Below are 26,855 nucleotides of genomic sequence, written 5' to 3' on the forward strand. Positions count from 1 at the left end.
CCAATGACCTCTGTACATAGATTTAGATTTATAAATAGTGCCACAGTAAAAGCAAAGGAAAAAAAAAACCAACAAAAAACCTCCCAAAACAAACAGATTAGAGCTTTACTAAAGGGATTTCTGTGCCCTCCATCATCCTGACTCCAGGAAGGCATTTAAATGTGTGTAACTCAGCTTAGAGCAGAACCCAGCAAATGTAAACTATGAAGTTAAAACAGCGTCAAAAACTTCTCTGTGTTTCCATGAGGCAACTTGGGAACTTCTCATTTTGTTTTTAAGGCATCGCAGCCAAAATATAACAGTTCAGCTTTCAGAAGTCGGGGACAGGAACTGACCACTGCTTTATGTGGCTCTGGATATTACAGAGGAGAGAAGGGAACGCTCAGACTCCGAGGTGCTGCTTCTCATTTCCCTGTGGGTCCCTTCACACTGCACAAAGACTGTAAAAAACCTCATTTTAAAAAGGCACAGTGAATTGCACTGCCAGCGTGGTACACGAGCATAAATGGGAATCAAACCATACCAGCAAGAAATACGTCAGAGTAGCATTTCCCTTCACTATTTCACTTCAGACCAACCGCACGCCTCTGCATTTTTTTTTTTCCTTTTAACTATTACTTGCTTAGACATAAAGTAGCCCATCAGAATGGGAGCACTTCAAACACTCATCTTCATGGGGATCAGTGAAGTTGTGTCCTAAAACATAACCTGTGCTTTGCAATCCCTGATAGGAGCATTCACTGAGACTTGGAGAAGTGCAGAGGGATGCACAGGGAGCACCATCATGATTTAAAACAGCAACTGACAAACTGAGACAGAAACACCTGAAAGCAAGCCAATCAAATGCAGGAGTACAGTTGGTCAGATTGGGTCAAAATGTGCTAAAAACAAAGAAAGAACAGCAAAAAGCAGGCAGCCTGTGTTTGGTAGGGTTATAGCAGCCAGTGTTGTGGTCAGGGCCCCCAGCTTAGGGTTAGGGCACCCAGCATCAGGGTGGGGGCAGCGCTGGTAGAGCGGGGAGCCCAAAGCCTTTGTGCTGAGCAGCTGTAAGAAGAGCTGGAAAATAGCTCCAACCAGGCTCAACCTGTTCGCAATTAAAAACATACACTTAACGTGCAGAAAAGTGAAGACAAAATCAAAGCGACTCATTGAAAAAACATAATTAACCGATTCTGGAGCTGACGGTGGAAATCCAGAAATCCTTGCTAACAAACCATTTCCCTTGCATTGCTGCTAAGCATTAAAGCAGCAGTCCTAGTCCTGTTCAGAAAGGGACCGAGGGAAAGAAGCCTCAGATGCATTTTCAGGGCACTCGGGCAATAAAAGTCTCCCACTTAGATCAGTATCCGCGTTGTGCAAGTTGCTTGTTAATTTACAGTGAGGCTGAGAAGCGCGGGATGTTTTTATTCTTCATTTAGACACATTCCACGTTTCTCAGCATAAGTGCAAATTGAAAATAAGCACTGGCAGTATTGCCCAGGATCCAGCGGAAGGAGGACTTTATGGTCTGAAATGTTCTCAAATTTGTTCTTAATTACCTCGTGCGCATTTCACACAATTAAATTTCCATCTGAGGATTTTGCATTGAGATTCTGCACCGCAGTTAAACCCTCACTGCCGTCACTTCGGAACCTTCAGACACAGGGAAATGTTAAAATCAGACTTAACTACTGGATAACATCAAATTCCCTGGGTGAAATGTCCTTCCAAGACCAATTTATACGTTCCTAGATAGGCGGCTTAAAATCACCTGAAACTCTGCAGGATACGGAACTTCATAAATATTAAACACCTCAAAAACTACTCCAAGATTTTTCTTCCCTTCTATTATCAATTTTACCGTCTTCTTATTGCTCAGTTTAAAGAAAAAAGAAGAGAGAAAATCCAAAAGGATATAACAGCAATTTACCAGCGTTAAAGTGCTGCTGAGGTTAAACTGACAACAAAGACGAACAGAAGCACAAAGCATCTTGAAGTAGGGTTTCAATTAAATGTGCGGGATTTAGCAATGCAGGACGAAAAAAAAAAAAAGGAAAAAAAAAAAGAGTTACAAATTAATTTAATCTTCTGCCTATAGTTTGCAGCTGCACTCCGAAGTGTCTGGGGCTTAAGAACAAAGCCTTGAAAGGCCTCGGAGTGAGGAAAGCTTCAATTTTTAATGTATAACGCCATTAGCTGATAACTTGTGGAATCTGCAACCCCCGCGGAGGGGCATAAGTGTGGTAACAGAGACTGATGAAGTGACATATTTGTTCGTGTCGGGAACCATGAGAAAGGAGGTTATTACTGACACCGCCAGGCCCACCAGAAATATGCCCTAATAACCTTTGGGACGCTCCTTGGCGTGAGCAGATGAGTTTCGAGGATCTCTCTACATAAAATATATTAAAAATCAAAGCCTAATTCACCTTAATTAAAGATAATTAGTTTCACTTTGACTTCTTTTAAATATGAGCTATAGCAAATGCGCCGTGTACCGAAGGCTGCGTGCAATCATGATTAAATGGCACATTTCCTCTCCACGGCCCTGTGGATGAGCAGGCTTTTACCGGCGGTGCTTCAAAGGTGCTGCCAAAGGGAGAGGAGCAAACAGAGCCTCTGAAAGGAGAAGGGGAAATGGTCTCTAACTGAAAGAGAGGGGTTCAGAGCGGATATGAGGAACAAGATTTTGCAGTGAGGGCGGCGAGGAACTGCACAGGCTGCCCGGAGAGGTGGTGGAGCCCCATCCCTGCAGACAGCCAAGGTCAGGCTGGATGGGCTCTGAGCACCTGGTGGAGCTGTGGGTGTCCCCATACACTGCAGGGAGTGGGACCAGATGGCCTTTAAGGGGCCCTTCCAACTCCAACCGTTCTACGATCCTCTCCATCCATCCACTCACTCCACGTTATTTATTTCGCTGCTGCACACGCTGCCCGCAGTGGCCTAAGAGCAATTGCTGGGAAACATGATACATGGAGGTCTCAACCCACGCAAACTGTACCTAAACTTACACTTTATTGCAGCTTAGTTCACAATCTTCACCTAATATAGGGTTACATCCCAGTGCAGCAAGCGGATAAATCATCCTGGAATATTACTGGGCTAAGTTTAGCTGTGAGTGGAGCATATGTGCTTCCGAGTCACTGAAGCAAAGGCCCATAAAATACACTAATTACTGGAAGTTATGGTCACTGAGTGATTGATAGCGCTCTGCAAGGCAACTTCCCCGTTTTCAGCTATTCTGACGGGCCTCCTCCACCACAGAGCAATTATTAATTCATGACCCAGCCCTCGGGCACTGCTACCTTCTACTTCTCGTTCCGCTGCCACAAGAATGGTGATGTAGCTGGACACTGCCTTCCTTCTTCCCAACGGCTGCATGAAGTCGGCAGGCGTGGAAACTGAGCTAAGGACCACTGCTTGGAGAAAGGCTCAAGATAGCTGTGCAGGGGGAGTGTTACAGCTACTCCCAGGAACTGAATGAAGTGTGTAAGGATTCACCTATCAGAAACACTGCACCGTGCACAACCTAAATGCTGCAGAGTAATCTCCGTTCGTAAGGGAAACCTTGCAGGAGGCCAAATCATGGTCTGCAGGACTTCCTGCTCACCATCAGCTCACAGTCTTGATCCTTCACCACCACTACCTCAATGCTGATGACATGTGGCTGATCGCTCAGACTCTTTAGGAACAATCCCCCTGAAACCTCCTTGACTAGATTACTTATACAGGCGCCTTTACACCAGTTTCCTGCAGTCCAACATCTTGAAGATTGAAGTGCTTTAAGAGAACCATCATAAAGCAGAGCTGCTTCCCTTCTAGCACCCTCTTCAAGCATGTTCCCCAATCTGTGTCCTCATGGGCTGTGTGCTCCCCTTGCACCTCCACCTGTACTCCCAGCCCAAGTGTGCTGCAGGCCCCAGGAGCCTGTTGGTGTTGTAGGCAAGCACTGCTTTCCCCACTCCAAAGCTACAAGTGTACCTGAAGTACATGATGCATGTTTGCTGGATGTGTACCAGCATTCCTACCCAAGGGAATGCTGAGATGCCATAAATCTGTAATATGACTGCTTGAAATATTGCTTAAAACAGCATATTAACACAAATGTCACAAATAACCAGCAGCCCCTGAAAGCTCTTACAAGGCACCGTCAGTCAAACACAGGTTTTTATTCTACTTCCAAAACCTGCTTGATCTGTGGCATAAACAAATCACTTCTTTCCTGCACTTAAATATAATTCTGGCTGTATTTGTAGTGAAAAGGAGCACTGGATCATCGGACAAAGACCTGCAAGCCCACACTTTGCCTCAACAAACACCTTGGATCACAACCCCATTCCCTCCCCCAAATTCCCTTCAACATCTGTGTCTCATGCTGCTCTGTATGAGACCGATCCTCCATGCCCAGCATCCAGCCAAGCCCTCCTCACCAACTCTGTCCCCACACACAGGCACTGGGGGCACGAAGGCTTATTAAAAGGATAAGGATTCACCAGACAGCAGCCATGTAAGGCAGGATTAGGGTAATACTGCAGAGCAACAAGAAATACGAAGCAAATTCATCCACCTTCCTGTGCAGGGCATCTTTTTTGGGAGGAGGCTCAATCAGTCACAGAACAAAAACAACACTCAGGTTCAGCCTGGAGTGTATTTTATGGCTGAGTTATAAACCCTGTGAAACACAGCTTTTATAATGAAAATGCTGACGCAGTCCTCAATGCAGTGACAGCAATGTCACTGGCTTAAATTGAACTTGCTTTGTCAATCCCAGAACACTTAAGTACAACTAATGTAAAAACCTCACGGGAGCACATCAACTATTGGTGACGAAACGTTCTTAAAGAGATCCGCGGATCAGGTATGAAATTTAATTCTCTTTAAAGCAGTCCTGAAGAAAGAAATGCAAAGTGAAAATAAAAAGCTGCATGTCCTTTGAGGGTTTCTAGGTATCTGACCTCAGATTCCTCCACCGTTGTCCTACTGCTGCCTATTATCTCTTCTGGGATTGCTGCTCGAGACTCTGCTCCGAGGGACCTCGCTGCCCGAGACTCCACTTCCTGAGACCTCGCTATTCTGACCATCTTCTCTGCGTTTCATCGATCTGTGGCCTGCTACTTCGCTGCTGCTCTCCCCTTTACGCTTATTTTGCCCCGGACCAACGTTAACAACGTGCTACGGGACGCTGCTGCTTCCAGGAGGTGACTATTCCCCGCTTTAACGTAATTCTTGCTCTTTTCTACCTTTTTCTATCGCCTGCTTTCCCTTCCCCATCACCCTAATTTTGATATTTCGTCGCTCTCCCTTCCCCATCCCCTCAGTTGTCTATTATTTCCAATAAACTGGTCGGATCAACATTTGAATGCTCTTCTTCTTAATCTCACGCCGGGCATAACATAACAAATGAACCTTTGCCTCACTCCTAAACTGGAGCGAGACACAAAGGAACACAGATGCTCACTGCTTCCCAGACCTTTGGTCCTACCCACACTCCTGCTTCTCTGCTCCTAAGTTTTCTGGACCTTCAGAAGTAACAGTTTGGTTTCTAATTACACACAGCATCACAGCAAAGAAATTCAAGGCATTTCAAGGCTCAGAGGACAATTAAAGAAAATAAGCAGATTTAGTTCGCTGCTATTTTATACTGTCCTATGTTTTAAAAAGCAGAAGAAAACGAAGCAAACTCACAACCTTGCTGCCTTGGTTCCACATGTCACTTCATCCCAATTAACGTGCTCTAACTGCACTAACTTGAAGCTGTAGGGATTGGAGCACCACACTACCAAGCAGAGATGATTTTATAACCCTAGAGCAAATGCTAACTTCCCATTTTAACAGCTCCATCAACAAGAGCCCGAGCGCCTTCACTGCCAATCCCCATGTCAATACAGTGCTACTTTAATGACAGTGACCTTGTGTGGCTCTTGGAGCATCTTCTTCACCTTTTTTGAGACATTTTTCTAAGCCACTGTCCTTGCTTTCATCATTTAACACATCACTCAAACCACTTCAATAAAAGAGTGATGGCGCTGAGGAAAGGTCCCAGAGGATCAGGCCACATACCAATTAACAAAGCACACGGAACCAAATTGTTTGGTACATCTGGTTTGGGACACGTCCACCGAAAATGAGAGGGGGAAAAAAAAAGTTGGGAAGGTTTAAAAGAGGGAAAAAATGTAAATGCAACGCGTTTCCCTAATGCTGCATAGGATGATGTGAAATTCAGCCTTTACATCAACCTCATGGCCATTAAGACTGCCCAATAATAATCTCTAACTAAGCTCCAAAGTCTTGGTCTTTGTGGAAGACCATCGGATTGCTGCTGCACATGGAAATACATTCAGCAATACACTCAGCAAAGGAACCAGTGAAACCTGCTGCACATCACCCGTGCATTTATATCACTCTATTCCGCTGGGACTCAAAATGAACACCACAGTCAAGTATCAATGTAATACAATCTCATTTTAGCCCTTTGTTGCACAGATTCATTTACAGACAGTGTGAGTATGTTCTGCAGCTCTCCAAAATTGTGAGGACTCTCCAGTATCACAACCCATTGAAATCCGCAGTAAAGCAAATTAACAGCGCCGCATCCCCTGTGACACCTTCAAGCATGTCATTATCATATATTCAGAGTTAACTTCAATCAGACTCGGAAGATTTACAAGACCTGAATGCAATGATTCAGCATTAAATATTTTCATTTTGGTTAAACCAAGCGGTGAGGAATGTATTGTTTGGCAACATTACAGCAGCCATAGAGAACAACTGAGCTACAAGGTACACTATTTGTCCAATTTCCATGGCATTGGTCAGCACCAACACAACTCTTCTGTCTCATCTGCTGCAAACAACCGCTGCACTTCACCTTAATGATGCTATGTTTAGCAGAAGGGAATGGCACCTGTGTATTGCAGTAACTGTACAGCACACTGTTGTCAGGCTGTACAACAGACCATCAGTGGTCAGAAGGAGCAAACAGAAGGATCTGTGCAGCCAGCCAGTAACAGCCATCATCCCAACGCTTCATTCTGGTAAGACCTTTTCCAGTTTGAAACTATCTTAGTAAGAAATCCTTCTAAAAGCTCTCATGAATGCTTTAATTACAGATTAAACATTTTGCATGGGCATCAACCAGTTCAAACCCTGAATCTTCATAACCCCATTTAAATCCTAATGGTGGGCCTCTCTATCCTGCCTGATGAAGCTGAAATACAGAAATACGGTCATTGTTGGCTGAAAGGCCACTTGTACCGGGCCTGCTTTCCACTCTCAAATGGAGAGTTGATGGAGGGCTGCGTGTTGCACAGAGGTTCTCCCTCTGAACTCAGCAGGAACAAATCCATTCTAAATACAGACAGGCATTTTAGCAAGTGTTGAAAGCATACATATATAAAAGAGCAAACAAAGAACATATTAAACCAGTTTGATGTCAATTTTCATTTGGTTCTCCCAAAGTGCATGAGAAAATGACAGACATTTGCATACCTCCATGAAGGAAATCCCTAAACTCCAAACGTCCGAATGAATCCCGTATTGTTCTCCTGAAATCCGTTCCGGCTGCAAAGAGATGGAAAGGAACATCATGAGTACACACCTATCTGTGAGCCCAGCAGGGAAATGGGCTTACAGTAGGAAAACAGACTTCTCACGCTGGGTTGGGTGATAAGTACAGCTTAAAAGGCAAAGTTATTGAAGTCAAAGTAATAAATGAAGTCACGTGGCAGGCATTTCATTTTATAGATATTTAACTAACTTCATGTTTGATCTGAGGGAAAAAAAAGACTTCACTCAATGCTATTAATAACAAATTTAATGCCTCATGAAATAGAAGGCTGCAAGACGTAACTGCTAGTTTTTACTTGAAAGCCACAATTTCAGCATTTCCAAGGTCAAGTGCAGCAGGAAATGTAACAATAAAAGGCTCCATGAGACTTCTCTCCCTACTGTGCTGCTAATGCACCTGTCTAGCCCCACCATCCACAAAGCACCGGCTGTATTTTCAGTCCTTAATAATCCAGAGACCTGTTTTTAGAAAACCAACTCCCAAATTAGTGCCAGGCCAACGTGTTTTCTGATGTTTGCTCTGCACCACTAATCCCAGGTCAAGAGCTTTTATTTCAACATGAACACGAAGCAAAACGCAGCGTTGCCCGCGCTGCCTTCAAAGGGAGCCTTCCAAAACTGCCATCACCTGAAAATAAAGAGAAACTACAACAACAGGCAAGGTTTGTTATTGTTTTTTTCCCTGTGCACAATAGGTGATAATTATTAATTATTATTATTGATACAGAAAGTGTGTTTTTATTTTAAGTACAGAGTTTAATTTCTGATGGTTTCCAATTCAGCCTGATGAGCACGCTGTGAATTTGATGACGAAAAATTCATTAGCAAAGCAACTTTAACAGAGGCAGTCAGACCAAACACATTTGAGCCCAAACTTCTTCCTCAATCAACACAATAACGCATCACGGTTGTGCAGAAAGAAGAAGAAAAAACGTAACCTATTCAGTGCACACCCGGAAAAGAGAACAGTAATCTCGACTAACACATTAAAAGCATAATACAATTTAATTATTAGATCTGCTGAAGCCCACTCTAAAAGCAAGAGCCAAGTTGGAGAAGTTAATTACTTTGACGCTGTTGGCTTGTTTGAATCACAATGGTGAGGTTGTTTCAGAGAACAGAGGCACGGGCAGCAGCAGGCTGACTGCAATATATTTGACCAGATTCTTTATTTAAAAAGATTCTGATGCACGTAATATTCCTGTGACAAAGGACAGCCCAAGTCCTTCCAGGATGGTGCAGCGAGTGTTTCAGAAGCCACATAATGACTACACCTTGACTAGAAAAGCACTTAGCAAATAAACGGGCACCCAGGGCTGCTTTCTCCTTGCAAGAAAGTAAGGAAAAATACCTGCAAGCGATGAAAGGTCATGGATTTCTCTCTCCACTTTTCCGAGGTTTGAAAAACAAGAATCAACCATTTTGTGCTGCTGTCTGCACTTTGGTGCTGCGGGCTTTTTTGTTTGCTTGCTGTTAAACAAGCTGAACGCTGATTTTTTTCCCCTACCGATACCATGACAGAAGTGGTTGGCAAACAAGAAATTGCAATGACCAAAAATAAAAGACAGCAGTTACTGCAATCCTAAACTGAAGCATTTAAGTTCTCACATTTGTTAAACGAAGAGCGCTGATGTACAGAAAACACGCTCATGTTTGTGCTCTAGACTAATATGCTTATAGAGAAGTGAGAGGCCCTGGTGTCTTCTGACACATGGCAGGCACACCACCCAGCATGCAGGGCAGTGGCCTGGTATTATCAGCCCTGATTTGCAAACTTCAGATTTGCACGTGGCAGGTCCCCATGGGAAACACCACACAGGCGTGCAGGTATCAGAGATGCCCACGAGACTCACACACATCTGAGTGCTCAGTGGGTCCCATTCTCTGTGCAGTAACACCACCAGGGCTCTGCAAGGAACTACAGGTTCCCTAGGGAAAGCTGCATGTATTTATTTGTCAGTATTGGACTGGCTCTCCTCTTTGTTCCCAGCTGTTGCAGCACATGAAAGACAACTGGAAGGCACACGCAGAGCAGAATGCTCTTCTGATGCTATTCTCCATATCACCAAGGCCCTCCTGTCAATGAGCTGCTGTGTGAGCATAGAGATGTTCTGTGACACCATCACAGCGAGGGTGGGGGGAGAGGAGGTCTGAGAGCTGATTTAGAATGATATCCTCACCATGTAGAACGGGACCGCGAACACATACTCGTATTTAAATGTTATTCCTACATAAATCCACTTACCGCCATGTAAGCATTTGTTCCGACATACGTCTTGGCTATGGAATTCACCAGCTATCAGACAAAACAGTCTGTTAGAACAATATAAAGATAATGTGGAAATAAAATGGGCAATTATTCCTCATTTAACCTACAATCATCATTCCTATAAATCAACTAAAAATTATGTAAAAGGGAACAAATTTATCTGCAAAGGCATTAAAAATGATTAAATCTCTCTTTTGTTTGGAGCGAGAGCTCCCATTTAAACAAGTGCTGCATTACCGTTTATGGCAGATAACCTTAAACAATTCTGTTAAACAGGATACTTATCGCTTTAGTACCCCACACCAGTCTGATATAAAAAGTCAATTTGACGTAGGATTGAAGGCGCTCGTTTTTCAGTCAGCTGGCTCAAGATGCGAATAGAGCCACATTCATCACTTGAATGCAACCAGCACTAAATACGCTCGGAGGGACAACAGACCCTGACAACTTATCATACCGGGCTGACCTTCTCTTTGGTCCTGGCGCTTGGCTGAGAGTAAAGGTGCTGAAATTCAAATCACCAGCACGGCAAGCTCGTGGGTCACTAGCAGAGAAGTCCTCCAGGGAGGCCCAAAATGGAAATTAATTAAAATTTGTGCTGCACATTGTAAAAGCCCACCACTATTGTTACTCCCAATATTAATTTTTATTGTGGGCCAGTTGGGCTCCCCAGACACATCTCTCGTTCTGCCCTCCCTTTTGTCTGGCCAAAAAGCTTTCATATCAAAGCTGCATATCAATGAAGTTTGCTATTCGTAAGTAGTAATTACAATATCAGCAGTTTTTACTGTCATTAAACAATGAACAATCATATTCAGATGGAGAAAAGTCGCCCGGAGATTCGAGCTGAATGGCTGGCTCCCAGCAGAGGGGGGCTGCCCACCCAGCAGCCAGGTGACTGCAGCACAAGATGTGCGATGGATTACCTGGGTGCTCACCCCGAAGTCACACAGCTTCACCTGCCCTCGTGTGTTCACCAGCATGTTGGACGGCTTCACATCTGCCAAACAAAACCAGAGGTCACCTAAGTTATCCTGGAGGCATGCAGAGATCGTTAGGATTCTCATATAAGCGTTGGTGTGACGATCACCGGCCTGAGGGGTTTCAATAGAAAATGTTCCAAAGCTAAATTTCAATCACAAACTCTGGTTCGTAGCTGTCAGCACAGGTGATGTCACACCTGTCCCCCAAAGACCAGCAATCCGTGCTACTGAAGCTGCAGGTGACACCAGCCGGGGAGGGGCCACCAGAGCTCTGCAGGACAGGATCTGGAATTTAAAGCAATTTTGACAAATGAGACTGAAAAAATACACTGAAATTCAATAGGGACAAGAGGAAGCACTGTGTTTAGATGCCACTGCCCGGGCTGGGATGGGGCTGCAGGGAAGGAGCTGCAGGAGAAGATGATGCAGGGGAGAAAACCAACTGCTAAAAATCCCATAGAGATGTACAGGAACAGACGTGCACCATAAAACCAGGCTGTAAACACAATGCTCCCATCGCTGACCCCCTCTGATGTACAAGAAGTTCTGTTGCACGCTGTAAAATCAGCGTGCAAATAAAGCACTAAACACCCAGCCAAGCTGCACCATGAGAACAGCAGTGTGCGTGGCATGGCCAGGCTTACACTTGGGAAGATGAGAGCTCAGCCTAATTGCTGCCTTCTTCTGTCATTATGGGTTAAATGCAGCCACTCGTCTCCCTGCCTTCTTTAAAAGGGAGCACTAGTTGGGTGCAGATGGATGAAACCCAACTAGGAAAGAACCTAATTTGGTTTATCATTAAGTTTGCCTTATCTTTAGCAGATGTCTTCTGGTACCACAGTAGCTCGCTTAATTTGTCCCCGTAATGTAAAAATGTATAACCTCAATTAGCAAGCTGATTAAACGCTTCCCTATATTTGAGCTAAAAAAACACTTGAGGAAGGGGGAGCGTTCAATAACACTTCACACAGCTTCACAGGATCTGCACGTTCAATTTCAGCATCAATTCTCATAGTGTGTTCTGCAATTCCCTCCCAAAGCCAAAAGGAAATATCGGTCCCGGGTGCCTCTGTTGCATGACAGCATGCACAGCTTTGGCTGTGCTGACCTCTACTTCGGCTGCAGCATTGCTATCCATGCACTACATCTTTGGCAGGTGGTTACCTGTCCTCCAGCTGCAGGCAATAAGGCAAAGTACCACAACAGAGCAATCCACGGCCCCAAACCGCTGCACATATACCAAAGCTTTAGGATTATTCTTCCTAACCGAAGACTCTTGCATTTGCTCATGGCAACCTGCAGGCAATGCGCTTGCTGAACGGCTTTGCTGAGTGCCAGGGGATGGGCACAGCACAGCAGTGGGCCCTGCAAGGTGTGCAGCCATCCCACCCGACCTTCCCAAGGACACTGCATCGCTTCCTGACAGCACAGCAATCCTCTCGCTCTGCTCAGCACGGCTCTGGGCAGACTGAAGGATGCTTTGAGCCACGACCACACTGAAGGTTTGCTTCTATCAGGGCTCGGCTGGGTGTGAGGAGGAGGCAGGTGATCTCCCAGTTCTCATTCCCTTAACATGACCTGCCACCTCTGAGCACGTGCGTCCCCTGCCCCAGTGCCAGCACCTCGTGCCATGGGGGATCAGCAGATCCCACCTCCCCACCCCCAACACGTGGCACCTGACAGTAAGTCAATATAATTTTAATTGAATGGCCATCTGTCATCCATTAAGCATCGCTTCATCTGAAAATCCTCACACTCACTATAAATAAATAAACAAACCAAAACAACAACAATAAAATCCTACACAAGAAAGAAAGCAACAGGAGATGGGTCTGTAAGGGGTGGATGAAGGCAGTGCAGGTCAGGAGCTGCAGAGCAATCTGCAGCCAAACAAGCTGCAGAACAAACCCGTTGGTGTTTGCAGCACAGTTTAAGTAGCACCACAGAGGAGGAATGTGAGCAAATATGGGCTGCAAATTCCAACGTCTGTGTCGGTTTCTTTGAGAAAAGAGAAAAAGGAAATGACAACCCGAGACAAAAATGACACTTTGCAAAGTATCTCACAATGAAGGGAAGGAGGAAGAATAATCACCCCCGCAGTAAATTGGCCTTCATGTTCATAAACCACTTCAGCTAATGGGTTAAATATTTTTTGGTTTTGGAAAACAAATGTGCATAAATAATGTTCTGCACCATCTGCTTGTGATTAATATTACTGTTTAGAAGTGAAAGAATTTAAACAAGAGCCAAAAGGGGTCATTATGCTGCCATTACCAGTGCTTGCTTCATACAAATGACTTCTACGAAGCATCATTATAGAGGATGAACAAGTTCTCTTTGTGATCTAAGTCGTTTCACCTCTGCAGATAAATGGGACCTCCAAGCTCTTACTTACCAGTAAACACACACGTCGGAGGTTCAGCTTTCCCAACGCCCGACATTTCACTCATCTTGGTTCATTGAAAAGCAAAGGGATTTATGATTGTAGGAAAAAAACAAACCCCACAGGTTTCTAAAAGCTGTCTCTTGACTTCCAGTGTTTTCCACACGTCAGGCTGCAATATGCCAAGTTCAAGGGAGACCAGATACAAAAGCCATTTTAGCCGAGGACAGCTCATACAACATTACTGTGAACAAAGTGGAGCTGCTGGAAGAATGAAAATATTTCCAATATTTCCTTGCCAAAATGACGTCCCCAGCACGCTTTTTGCTGCAATTTTTATTTTACTGAGCTCAGCCCAAGCCATGTGTAAGCATGTAGTCTGGGTGCAGCCACACGTGCACACAGTCTGTACATGCACACACAAGCGCCTCTGTTTGCGCCTCATTATACGCAGTGCTAAAGCTGCTTAGCTCTCAGCAGTGTGAGAAGCTGGCTCAACCCCATGCATCACAAACCAGAACACACTCCCCACTACTCTGACACAGGCTTAGAACACACACAGAGCCTGCGGTCCCAAGACAGTGCAATATACACCAGTCCACATACGTATGTACAAATGCCTGTAGGTACAATTAAACACAAGTGGGTAACATTTATTTCAAACATTTCTTTTAATAAGAAGGTGAGAGAAAAACACACCAGATAAAATGCACGCAGCCTATACTTATTCTTGAACTTAACAGATTTTGGTTTGTCTTGATGCAAACTTTGACTTTGTACGTGATTAGACTTGTTTAATTGCTAATTCTGTTTTAAATCTAAGTTAATTTCTCATTACCCTTCCATTTCTACTTCTTATCCTCTGGGGAAAAGAGCACACTTCTCATTGGGACATTCTCACATCTTCCAAAGAAGCAGTGTAGGTGTTAATCTCCCACTTACGTTTGATGTGGGTGCGATGGCTACGACTACAGCTCTGCGTTTATTAATACGCATGGCTATCACCTCATTAGTTGCAAGGTATGTTTTGAAGTTAAGCTGTAATATTTGCTGAGATGTCTGATCTGGAATAAAAGACTCGCTCATTGTGTTTCCTTCACTTTAATCCATGCTCTGGTCACAAACCATCGTTTGCCACACTGCATTGCACAGCTCCCTCACAATAACTGCTCCTACACCTCAGTTACCACCAGCGTGGAATTCCAGACCTGTTATCCCACCTGAGCATCCTGCCCAGCCTGCCTGATAGGTGACAGCAAGGAAGACTGAGTTCCATTTTCTCCTCGTTCAGAACCAGTAAAGAGCTGAATGAGACTACCACGACAGACTGGAGTTTTCCTTGCATAGCATTACGTGCAGTGACTCTCTGGTAAGACAGGAAAGCACGGGTTATGTGTGTGTGCACTGAAAGAAACAGGCCCCTCAATAAACACTGTTGGGCCCTTCTGTGCATTCTGCATATTGTTCTCACCTCAGTGAACCCAGAAAAAGACCAAGGCCAGAAAAATCTCAATTGTGATGGAAGACCCATTTCTGCACTTTTCTTTAGACCACAGCGAGGATCATACATAATTCATTAAAAACTCAGCACTGCTCTCTATCAAGGCAATGAAAGCCATACACAGAAGGGGAAACTTGAGGAGCAAAAATCAGGCTCAAAATCTAAACTTGCAACAGAAACAATAAGACGTTACAGTGACAGTGTTTCTGCTTGACCACAACGCTCCTCCAAATCACACTCAGCAGGTGGCCACAGCCCTTAATGAAAAAGATTCAAACAAAAGGAATAAAAATAAATAAACAGATTCAAACCAGCTTTTCCTTTTCAGGTGCTGTATAAGTGTGGCAAAGGACTGTGCTGCCCAGCCTGCATGATACCCATCCATGGGTGTTCCAGCTCCTTTTCCAGTTCTTCTCATTCTAACATTTGCTGTGGCATCTAGAATGGATGTCCCCCTGCCTGGTGTAGATGGAGCTATTAAACCCCAGTGTCTGGCAGCGGGCAGGCTAATAGTGCCAGTGTTCAAACCAGCACCAGAAACTGCCTGCACCCAGCTGTCCACGGTCTCTGGGTTATTCCTGTTCTTTTAATCCAGGGACAGCCTAAGGTTAAACACAGGAGCAGCCAAAGCTTCGAGGTGGTGCAGAAACCCAATGCCTGGTGGTAATTAGGGTTTCCTATTAACTTCTCAGGCACTGCAGAACCGGACAACCCCAGAGGAAATGGTCCTCCTCACCTGTTTGGTTCCCAACCTGAACTGTTGTGCTCGTCTCCCTGCTTTACACTTCTCCTTCAATCACAACTGATGTCGGTTACTGCACGCTCCAACTGTGCACATGGGCTGAGTGAGCAGATGGGTTAAATTAAACAGTATTGTTAGTGGCATTAGGAGCTGGAGCTGTTACTTTCAGACACTTTAGAAACATTATAAATGTAATGAGTTTCTCTTTTCCTTTTTTATTTGGGGAGAGGAGTGGGGGAGAAAGGGCTCCTTTGTTCTTTAAACAGCACTTTGCACTTTTGTAGAGCACACTTCTTTGTTTAAAAGTTCTACTCCACCTCGTCCCATATTATTATTATTGTTTTAAATAAAATCAAGAGCAAGGAATAACCTGGGTTGTAAAAATAAAACAAGTTAGCTTCAGGAAGCAGAAAAGGCATCAAACAGCTCGTTATGCCCAAGTAGGATTCTGTAATTATACACAACCACTGCAGAGGACAGCAGGTGACAATCTCAGAGGTGTGACACCCCATCAATACTGATGGATGCCACGCAAGATTTCTGAGGCATGGAAGAAGAAAACTCAACACCTATCTCCTGGTTTCACCAGTCAAGCATTTGGTGATCCTGAGAATTCCATCTGGCACCTGTTTGTAACCACAAGCATTTCAGTCTCCACAAAACTCCCTTCTCCCCTTTGGGATATTGAGAAAGTGAAGGAAAACGGAAGAGAATAGAGGTAAAAATATTCAATCAGTGAGTCTGTAAGGCTAATGAATGAGATTCACTTTGTATAACCCCACTGCAAACAGACTGGACGTCAGTTTGGTCCGCTGCTCCTGTGGAAGGTGCTGTTAAAACAGGAGGGCGTTTCACCAAGAAACAGAAAATATCTGTTACTCACCTCTGTGCAAAATCTTCAGACTCCATAAATACGTAAGGCCTTTCACAACCTGGATTTAAGGAAAAACAACACATATTAGAGACTTTTCCCTGACTTCCCACGTTGTTTACTCCTTTAATGTAAATGCTGAACATTTCTTCTTCAACTACAAAAACTGTCTTTTTTTCTTACCATTCATTTGACCAAACACAAGCCCCACTGCACCCACAGCCCAGGAGAACACAACTGGGCCCCCTGAAGGGTGAGGAGCAGTGCAGTGCTCAGCCCTCCTCCCTCCCATCGGGGGAAGCATCAGAATGAAACATGAAAAGCTGTTCCTCCATTACCACATTGGAGTGCCAGGAGGTACGTTTTAATGGACATTTGTAGCACATGCATTTGAACTAGAAAAGCACACACGTTTCCCAAAACAACCACCCACAGTATTCCCATAGGCAGAACATCCCCATAGGTCGGGTACTGCAGGGTCCCCCCTTTGCAGGCCTTATTTCTGACATGTAACTAACCCCCAAACTTGCATTTTTAACACCATTTCGTTTCTCAGATTTATGTTCTGCAGGAGCCCCGAGGACTCACCAGATCCAACCAACACATTCCTGCTCACCTTTGCTTCTCAACCCACACCACCTCAGCTCTGCCATCCAGCCCCTGTCACAGAGCAAACCCTTTCCATAAAGTTTCTATCCACAAAATGACACCCCATCCATTTTCCCAAGACGCTCCTCTCTGCACCTCCAGAGCAATAAAGCATTTCTGACATTTGTGAAGTTGCAGGAGCTTTTTCAGACCAAACAACCACATTCTTTTTGCTGTCCAAGTAAGTTGAAATGAAATCACTTCTGTTACAGTGACAAAGCAGAAGCACTGCAGATACCATACAGTGCGAGAGCCATTTTCAGCCCTCCTATTGGATTAAAAACCTGTCTTAGAATTCATTCTGTAACCAGAAACAAGGCAAGTGGAATCTGAATCAGCCAAATAAAGATCCTGGATCTCTGGCAAAAAGCTCTAGATGGCAATTCCTCAGCACTGAGCTCAGGCCATGCCGGCTATCTCGTGGCCTCAGATGGTAATTACCTGCAACAAAAGGCCTCAGTCCAATTCTGCATGCCCTGCGGTGTGGCCTTGCTCACTTTATCCTTTCAAAAAGCAGAACGGGGGAATTCTACTCACACAGCTTTTTGACAGAAGGAGGAAAAAAAGCATCAATGCAAAAAGGGTATGCAACATTCCGGGCTTCCACCAAAGGTGAAAGAGATTTTAAGTACATCAAGCTTCTCTGATTATTAAACATATGTTTAGACTATTTAACACCCCTGGAATAATCATAACATTATTTAAAGTATGTATTTGTAGGAAGAAAATAAAAAGGAAACGTTCTGGAGGGGATGGGGGAAATCAACAGCTGTGAGTTATTATACATCTCTACAATGGAACACGCGCTGAACAAGCAGCTATAAAGGCACTACTAACCAAACTCACATTCAGACCATCTCAATGCTGTACAGAGGAACGAAAAGAAGGTTTTGTTTCCCTTCAAGTGAGGCTGCAAATACGCACACAGAAAAACCCCAAACAGGCCCTAGTGCAAAGCACCGGCATTCACCCAGCTTACGGCTGCCCGCATAAGGGAAGGGCTCTACGTGTCAGACATGATTCTAAAATGGTGCTGGAACGGAGTATCTTTTGATGGAACATCCAGCAGGAATTATTGGTATTCAGCAAAGTGGGTTTTACAACAATGAGTTGACAAAGCCTTGACACAAAAAGTACTTCCACCCGCTGTCAATCACTCACTCTCGTGACAGTTCAAGTGCACATCCTTTCAGGGAGAACTTCAATCAACATTAGCACTCAAAATACAGTGCACAATGTCACTGCTTCAGAAATTGAAGTGAAAATAAATGCATGAAGTGGCAAGCAAAGGTAGAAGAGATTTTACATCGGCAGACCCAAATAAATACAAGGCACAAAAACAGGAGCCTGCACATCGCTTTGGGATTCCCAAGATATGCTTTTCCCATAAAAAAACCACCACAACCCGATCCCCCCCCTACCCCCCCCAGCCCTCTGCACAAATAAGGAGCATGAAAAGACAGATTTCCCCTGCGTGCTGACACTGCCTCACTGAGACAGCCAGGATGGAGTCAGATGGCTCTCCAGCATCCTCCCCAGCTCCTGGGGAGCCGGGTCTATTCTGCCCCTGTTGCTGTGCTATCCTGCCTCTGGAACCACAGAGCATCACCCCGAGCTCCAGCAATGCTTCCTCGCTGCAGGCTCTCCTGGCATTATTTCCAGCATTCTCACTGTCAGCTTCAGCCTCCCAAAATAATAACTGAGAGGAGTGCATCGCACTTGACAATAAATTCCTACTGCTTCACCCTGAAAGCTGACTGTCCACCACAATTAACACGATCATTTCTGCTGTGTGAATCAGATAACAAGAATGGAAAGCAGGCTGTGCTGTACCAACTGCATGTATGCTACATTGCATGTTTGTGCCCTCTGCCAGACACCTGCAATGCACAGTGCAAGTATTTACAGCAGCACTGCACAGAAATGGGGGAGAAAGAAGGAACTGAATGCTCTCTGAGAAGCTGGGGCTGTTACGAAAGGGATGCATCCTGCTCAGCTCCAGCCTGTACAGATCAGGGAGGACAGAACAACCCTGAATAGGGCTCAGGATTTAGCTGAGCACAGCGGCACAGTGCTGGCTTTGCAGTGTTGAGCATACATGGATCTCATCCTGGACCAGCTTGTTCCTGTGAGTGGAAGAACCACTTCTAGGGTTATCAGCCCAGTGCTTTTCATGGAGGTTAAATTCATGTACTGAGAAAGGAAGCAAGAAAAGCAACAAATCAGAAGGAGGAATGCTGGGACACTGCTAAACATCCCCCCATCGCTTTCCTTTGGAAATGGCTTAGCTTAGGAACTTCTACAGGTATAACAAAAAGGCAGATCTAATTAACAGATGTGCAGGTCGCACATATTATTAAGCAGCTCCAACAGACTACTGCACTGTGTGTGTCTCAGGAGAACGAAAGACAAATGACTCTGTGTAGATGGTGCAAGGAAGGTAAAAAGAAAATGCATGGGCTGAAAGGAAAATAACGCGGAAGCTCCAGATTCTGTCCACAGAACCAAGGTCCAGCTTTTGTTTGACAACCTCCTTCCCATCAGTACGTGAGCAGAAATCCTTCAGGCTCTGGGTAATCTTCACAACCTGTTTGGGGTGGGGATCGTGGTACGCACACGCTATGCTTGGCAAAAGTTGCCACAACCCACGCGCCGGGCTGCTGGGCTCTGCTGAAATGTCAGGCACCAAGATGAAGGGCACTCATTTGTGGCAACTGAACGGCGCCGTTCCCGCTGCTCCTGATAAATGATGGAGCAAACAACAGCTCTCAGTGCCTCCTTCCAACAAGTCTACTATGCCAATTGAGCAAGAATTCAGCACCAGAGCAGAGGGAGCTGCCAGTGCTGGTTCAGCCTCAGCGCACACCTTCTGTTACTGGGAAGCAGGAGGAAGGGGCGAGCTCCTCATAGGAAGCACCTGGTCCTTTGTTCACCTCTTTGCTGACCCTGTGCACTGCAGCAGCCATGGTATAGATTGCTAAAGCAGAAAATGAAATCACTATGAGAAAAGCCAAGTGTCAGCTCCCTACCTGTGTCTGGGAGCAATGCTCACCAACTACCAGGTCTGTAAAGAGATGACCCTGCAAATGAATGAGTATAATTCTACATATCTATATATTTCTATTTATATTTATACTGAAGACATAAAAGATGGGGCTGAAGCACCACTGCTAGGGAGAAGTGAAGAACAGGAAGAGAACATCTGCAGCACACCAAGCTGGGTGGGCTGGGGAGACGGGAGGGAGAAAAAATCATTAAAGAAATGATAAAGTACGTTAGCATGGATGTATTAATTACACAGTATGAAGTGAGATAAGGAAAAGGATTTGAATAAATGCTCGAAGGCCCATCCCAGCATTATTACACAATAATACACATGCTACTCGGTATCAGGAATATGATACCACGAGCAACTCACCATCCGTCGCTCCATGGGGAAGAAAAGATGAAACGTTTTTACTCTGAACTAAAGGTGAAAAGCATTCAAATTCCATAAGAAACTGCTAGGCTATCTAATGAGCAGATTTGAAGCTACTTAGAGGAAACAGCATCAGAGAAGGATGTTCATCACTCTGGGCAGGCCACACAAATTAAGAGAAAGTAGAGCTGTGAATTACAATGAACAGAGACTAAATAGCTGCCTGTGTTGGATTAAAGGATTTAAATTGTCAGCTTGATGTATAATGAATGTGAAAACCCAGCACTTAATTAAATGGCACACGATAGAATAACTTTGTTATGCTTTAAACTGCTTAAGTTATCAAAGTATTCCTTATATTTAGCAATTGTTTAGCAGCATCTCTCCCTTGTGAGATCCACTAAGACAGTGGTCAATTACACACTGTTCAGCCTTGGTTAAAAAAAAAAAAAAGAAAAAAGAAAAAAGACTTCTTATTTTCCTTTCCCTTTTTTTGTTCCATAATCCCCATTTTCAGTCACAGCTGGTGAGTTTCTAGCAACACAAAGTCATTTTATGCTACTGAGACACAATGGTGGCATGCCAGTGGTGCAAGGAGCCCACCAACAGCCCCTTGCTACCAAACAGGCACGTGGGGCTGACGGATCCCAGGCAGCTCCTCGCTCACCCCAAAACAGCAGCAGGGCAACCCCAGAATCCCAGCTCCCTGCTGCCTTACTGCCATAAGCAGCTCAGCCACCGCAGCAGGAAGACAGAAAACACGCTCTACCATTGAACCCTAGTATCAGGAACTGGTGCCATTTTTCAACTCCAAATCTCATTGTTTTCAACCAAATCTCATGGTGTTACTTGGTGCAGAGTGGGGATGGACAGAATGGAAACGGCACACGCTGTCTGCAGAAGTGGCCAAAGGGGGATCAACGCCTGGCTGAGGACAGGGCTGCAGAATTGATGTTTTTTAGGAAGCCACACAGCCCAGAAGGACACAAAAAGGCAAATTAAAGGAGGATAAGAGGACTGCTCCATCTCAGAAAGGTGATATCAAGAAGCAGAGCCACACAGATCTCCAGTAAAACATGTTTTCTTTTCCTCATCCCATTTGATTTATCACATCCTCTTACATTCCCTGAGCCTTCAGCAACACGGGCACTGGTCACACAATGGGATGATTTCCTTCACACCACTTTGGCCCAGCAAAACAGCAGCAAATTATCTCCATCTGTGTGTGTCTATGACCTCAACTCCAGAAGCAGCAGAGCTCCCTGCCCTCAGGGCTGCATCCTTGGGCATGGGTAGGGTGGGTAGGAGGAGTGACAGGGAAGGGATCCCCCCTTCACATGGGGGCAACGAGGATGAGGGTTAAGGAGATAACTCAGAGTCCCCAAGGAGATTGAGGTGTGTTACACACAACCAAAAACAGAGAGAAAAATAAACAAAGGATACTTACAGCTACTGCTATTCTTCCCAGTACGTGCTCTGGAATTTTTCTATAAACATCCAAAGAACCCCCTGCAGGGACAAACAAAATGCGCTTAGGTAATACAAAATGAAATACTGCCCTAGATTTGGAGTCACAAGGGCTTTCTGCGCCTTGGTTATTAATAAAAACACCATCAATGATATAACAATAACTGTGTCAGAAATAGCTGACCTTAAAAATCTGCCAAACTCTGGATAATCACATGAAACACCATTTGGTTCTCTGTTCACCCACGTTACTCATTTCTGTACGTAGCATTAATGCTAAAACACCTTATGGAAAACCTCCCAGGCAGAGGATACGATATTGAAACTGGAGAACTCAAAACCACTGTGTAGGTTTGTCAGGGACTGACAAAGCCACAGTAAGAAGCCAAAGTGGATTTCAAAGCCAAAAGTATTCTGCCTGTCCTCAAAACCAGATGCCAGTATAACGCAATGCAAAGCTTAAAGTCAGCTTCTTTGTGATGATCAGAGCAGAGAGTTGGGCTGAGCCTTGCAAACTGTCTTCACTGATGTCTAAAACATGAGGAACTCCTGGGCAAGCAAATAAGTTTTGCCAGAAAGCTCCAGTATGGGACACAACTTCTTACTTGGCACAGAAACATCCATCAGCATCAGATACTTGTGGGGAAAGCAAGAAATCCAAGTCATGGTCCTAATGACACCCCCCAAAACTGAGAAAGATTGTTTCCTCATCTTCCACATAAGAAACACAAGACCAAAGTAGAGTTAAAAATGTCCCTGGGATGAAATACAAATTTTTAGCTAAGGGAGCAAATCTAAAATTGAGAATTAAAAGAACCCAAGTAGAACAGGGAGTAGGAAAAAAAAATAAGGACAAGCAAATTACATGCAGAATGTATTACACTTAGCTTGCAAGAATGTCTAGGCTTACTCCAGGCTAAAGGTTCTCAGAAGTGCTTAGCACTGATCCAACTGCTCTCAGCGTACCCTATGGACTGCACTGATGTCACCAATGGGAAAAGAGTTGGGCCAGTACTCAGCAGTCAGGAAAGCTGCACCTTGCACTTTGCTTATGGTTCCCTTTATAGAAGTTAAACCCATTTAATTCTGAAATGCTGCAATGCAAAGAAGTCACAAGGTCCTTATTCCAGCCTTTAGTCTTAACACTTTTTAATTCTAATGATCCTTTTCCCTTTTTACAAGTAAATGTAGATAGAATAAACGGAATTACGAGGCAGCAGCACCACACAGCTGCTGTTGATTATGAGAGCCAAACAGAAGGCCATGCTCAGCATTAACAGCAACCACCTGACCTTCTGACTTATCCTTCTGTTCTGGATTAAAAGACCTGCTCTCACACACCAAGCTGCTAAGTGCTGCTGTTAGTGCTGCTGTTAAGGGTGGTGCAGTATGACAAGTTTGCAGGCAGCCGGGGAAACGTGCCACTTCTCTGTGGAGAAAAAATACCTTACAGGGAATTGACAGCGTGGACCAAATTTCCAAACCCAAATCTATGCACAGGCACCAGTGCAGTCTGACACCCTGCAGGTCCCTCTGCTTCTACAGGGAGTTTAGTGGGTGCTCAGCAGTTTGAAGGTAAAGAGGCAATGGCACAGGTAAAAGACAACGGTGCGTTTCAGCACCTTCTTTACAAGAACATCGACTCTATTGCAGAAAGGAAGATCAAGAAGCCTCGTTTCATGTCTCTATTGATCTTTAGGATCACTTGGCAGGTGGAAGGGGAATCCAGGCCAGTTCAGCCTCTTGTTTTCACCTGCATCCTCACCCATCACAATCTGGGAAAGGAAAACAATTGGCAAGGCCCCTTTATCTGCATTTTGCTCTTCCTTTAAATGATTGCTGTTGCTTTCTGCCAGAAGGGGTGCACAACATGAGGCAGATCAGAGGTCATCTCCAATATAATTCCAAATAATTTCTGTGCGGTCAGTAAACACCGCCGTCGTGCAACATCACAAGGGATGCATTCCCTAAAGGCTTAAATATTTCCAAACAAGAATTCGGAACTGCAAGCATTTATGTCCATCATATTTAAGAGTCTCTGAATTAGCAGCACACACGCTCCAGGCAGACACATGCTTTGGCACGAGCAGCTGCTTCCTTCCTGCGTGTGATACTGCGTGCAAATCTTGCAGTTGTGAGAACAGAAAAGAGAAATGGTGAATGGTCATCGAGAACACCCACAGATTTAAGTTGTAGGCTTTGCTGAACGAATATAATACTTTTTTCATCAAGTCTTGCAAATAGGGAAAATCTAAGAGAATAAAATATTTGGAAAGGGGACACAACACCCACTGGAACAGAGGCTGTAAGCGCAAAGAGAGAAAGAACAGTAGTAAGAGATCATTTTAACAGGAAAGAAACAAAACGCAGCATAAAACCCTACAGGGCCTTATCCGAGCTCCCCATCAGAAAGACAGAAACTGCTTAACAGTGCTTAATGGCACACATTTGGCTTGGGATTTTTTTTTTCCTGTCAGACAGCCCTTCCTCTGTAGTAAATCATGGGCGAGATCCTCGCTTCTTTATATGAAGCTTAACTGAACCTTCGTGCATAGCCCGGGTAGGGCAGCAAACGCCAGCGCAGGGGGAAGGTCTGCAGTTACACACATAGGAACACACAGCTGGGAGCAAAGCAGGGCTGCTGCACCGTGCACCACGGCTGTGTCTGCCATGAGACACTCTCAGCATTGGTACACAGAGGGCAGCAATGATTGCAGGCTGCCATCAGCAGCGCGCTTCTACCTTTGGTGCAAGAATGCAACCTTCCAAAGCACACGAGGATGCAGGGGCAAACTGCAGGGAAGGGGATGGGAGAGATGAGAGCACGCTCAGAAACAAACTTGGTGCAGCGCTGCTCAACAGCTGCGTTGGAAAATAATTCCTTGCTTTGCAATTAAGAACCGATTTCCAGTGAAAACGCACAGGACATTGGGTTAATAGATTTCTTTAAAAGAAAATCTGTTTTGGCTATCAAAACATTAAAAGTGAGGAACAGCTGTTTCGTCAGCGAGGACAGATTGTATGGAAGACTCAAATATCAAACCACAAATTAAGCCAGCATTTATTTCTCTTCTATTTACATTTTCAATAAAAGTAAGTGAAATTGCATTCAGGAAAATACAGCACAGCACCGAGCAGAACACAAAGCCCACAACAACCCATTTAAAAACAAAACTAGCTGCGAAGTTCTCAATATTTTACCTGATGTTTCAAAGTCGTAACAATGCACCTTGCTCCATTTGGAAAAGCACATCCACCTTTATGTGGTTTTTCGTGTTTATATACTTAGTAATTAAAAGCATGCTAAATATATTTTAAAAAAAAACAACAGAACAACTCACCATCCATGAACTCTGTACACAAAGAAATCCTGTTTTCTACGAAAAAAGCACCATAAAATCCTATGATATAGGATGAGTCGCACTAGAAAAAGAAAGGCAAAAAGAAGCTTGTTGGAACACTTTCTATAGGTTGATGATAAGCAAGAGTAATTATAACGAGTAAAAAATCTGCACCTTATAGAGAATCTCCAACTCTGACATGATCTGTTTCTGGAGCTCCAGTGTGATATCCAAGGGTATGACCTGAAACACAAACATCAGACACACGTTCAGCTCTGCTGTGGAAGTGAAGGTCTCAACGCAAAACAGAAGATGTTTATTAATGAACCACATATGAGAAAAGGAATGATCTTGTAAGTAAATTCTGGAATGCTGTGACCTCGATGAAGGTGCTGATTTTAAGCAAGGGCCAAACAAGCACTGCAGTATCAAAGGCAGATCTGAATGCTGCAACAGTGTCCTAAAGGGATGTCCAGAGCCACCTCCTGCTGCCACTCCTTCAGTTACAGGTTTGCATTTTCCAATCTTTCTAACACAAATTCTCATCATTGTACATTTATTCTTGTTTTTAATGAAACATTTAAAAAAAAAATAAAATTACAGAATAAATGCAGATGGCAGCAGATGGCACAGATGCTTCCAGGTGAGCATCACTAAAGCACTCCTCAGAATGACTACAAACAGCCCTGCTAAGCAGATCAGAGCAGCCATTCACTGCCAGGGTCATCCGCTCCCCCCATCCATGCCCTCACTTCTCATTGCTTCGAGGCTGACAGCAGGACCTTCCCAAACATGCACGCTCACTGCACAGCATTGATAACCCATAAACCATAACTCTGTTATGACCTCATTTCTTGAAGCTTTTCACCTGAATTTTTAAGAGAACAGGAAATATTAAAAATCAGACCACAAAACTTCCTCCTGCCTTCTGCAGAAGCCATCAGAGAAGACCAGCCCAGCCTTGGAAGTACTGAAAAGTTGACTTTTAAAACCAATCTATTCCATGATTACCGAAGACTTTCAGGCTTAATTCTCAAGTGCTACTATATACATCAAAAGGACCCCGAATGCATTCAGCCACACTCAGCCTCCTACCACAGGTCATTCCACAACTACAAATATTAAGCTCAAGGAAAACCAATAGAGTCCACTTGCAGAATTAACAGACACAGGCTGCACGTACCGCTGACGAAACCAAATGCACAGAGAGCAACAAAACACATTCTACAGCATTTTGTCTAACAGAACAAACACAACCCTGCTTCTATCAGGAGTTTGCTTTAGGGTTATTCATACAAGCTGTCACTAAACTAAATTGTAAGTGTAATACAGGGCTGCCGAGAAATGTTTAACACACTTGTCTAGATCAATAATCATTTGCCAACAATATTCGCTTACATTTTTCTAGCGTGAAAAACTTAGAATAATTTGCTGGTATCCCACCAGTTTTACCCACTGAATACTAACAGAACTTAATCTGTCAACAGGATAAACACAAATTTTACCACACTGAATTGCACTCAATGAGAGATTTCCCAGGCTCATTCACCACCCCACGTGACGGCTGGTTACCGTCACCAGCATCAAACACACCACTGGAATACAACGAACCAAGAGCTGGCATGAAGGAAGGCCTCTGGCTGGTTGTATTAATAACTGCACCCAGAACCTGTGTTCCAATAGTGAT

The 26,855-nt window shown here is 44.4% G+C and overlaps 1 protein-coding gene across 6 annotated transcripts in view; it reads right to left on the bottom strand.

The window, feature by feature from the left end:
- The window catches only part of MAP2K5 (mitogen-activated protein kinase kinase 5), a 107,686-nt gene that overhangs the window by 43,693 nt on the left and 37,138 nt on the right, over positions 1 to 26,855 (bottom strand). For 5 of the 6 annotated variants that reach the window (XM_015873308.2, XM_085515201.1, XM_015873306.3 and 2 more), the window contains 7 exons: positions 25,343 to 25,411; positions 25,169 to 25,250; positions 21,808 to 21,869; positions 16,307 to 16,355; positions 10,741 to 10,814; positions 9,791 to 9,841; positions 7,468 to 7,539 (listed from right to left, as the gene is read on the bottom strand). In XM_015873308.2, coding sequence (XP_015728794.2) covers positions 7,468 to 7,539; positions 9,791 to 9,841; positions 10,741 to 10,814; positions 16,307 to 16,355; positions 21,808 to 21,869; positions 25,169 to 25,250; positions 25,343 to 25,411 — 459 coding nt within the window. Of the gene's footprint in view, positions 1 to 7,467; positions 7,540 to 9,790; positions 9,842 to 10,740; positions 10,815 to 15,448; positions 15,523 to 16,306; positions 16,356 to 21,807; positions 21,870 to 25,168; positions 25,251 to 25,342; positions 25,412 to 26,855 lie in introns of those variants that run through there. The other variant, XM_085515202.1, reaches the window with a different exon arrangement.

The sequence above is a fragment of the Coturnix japonica genome, chromosome 14 (assembly GCF_054131305.1).
Source record: "Coturnix japonica strain WE chromosome 14, WE-NBRP24, whole genome shotgun sequence".
NCBI classification, from domain to species: domain Eukaryota; kingdom Metazoa; phylum Chordata; class Aves; order Galliformes; family Phasianidae; genus Coturnix; species Coturnix japonica.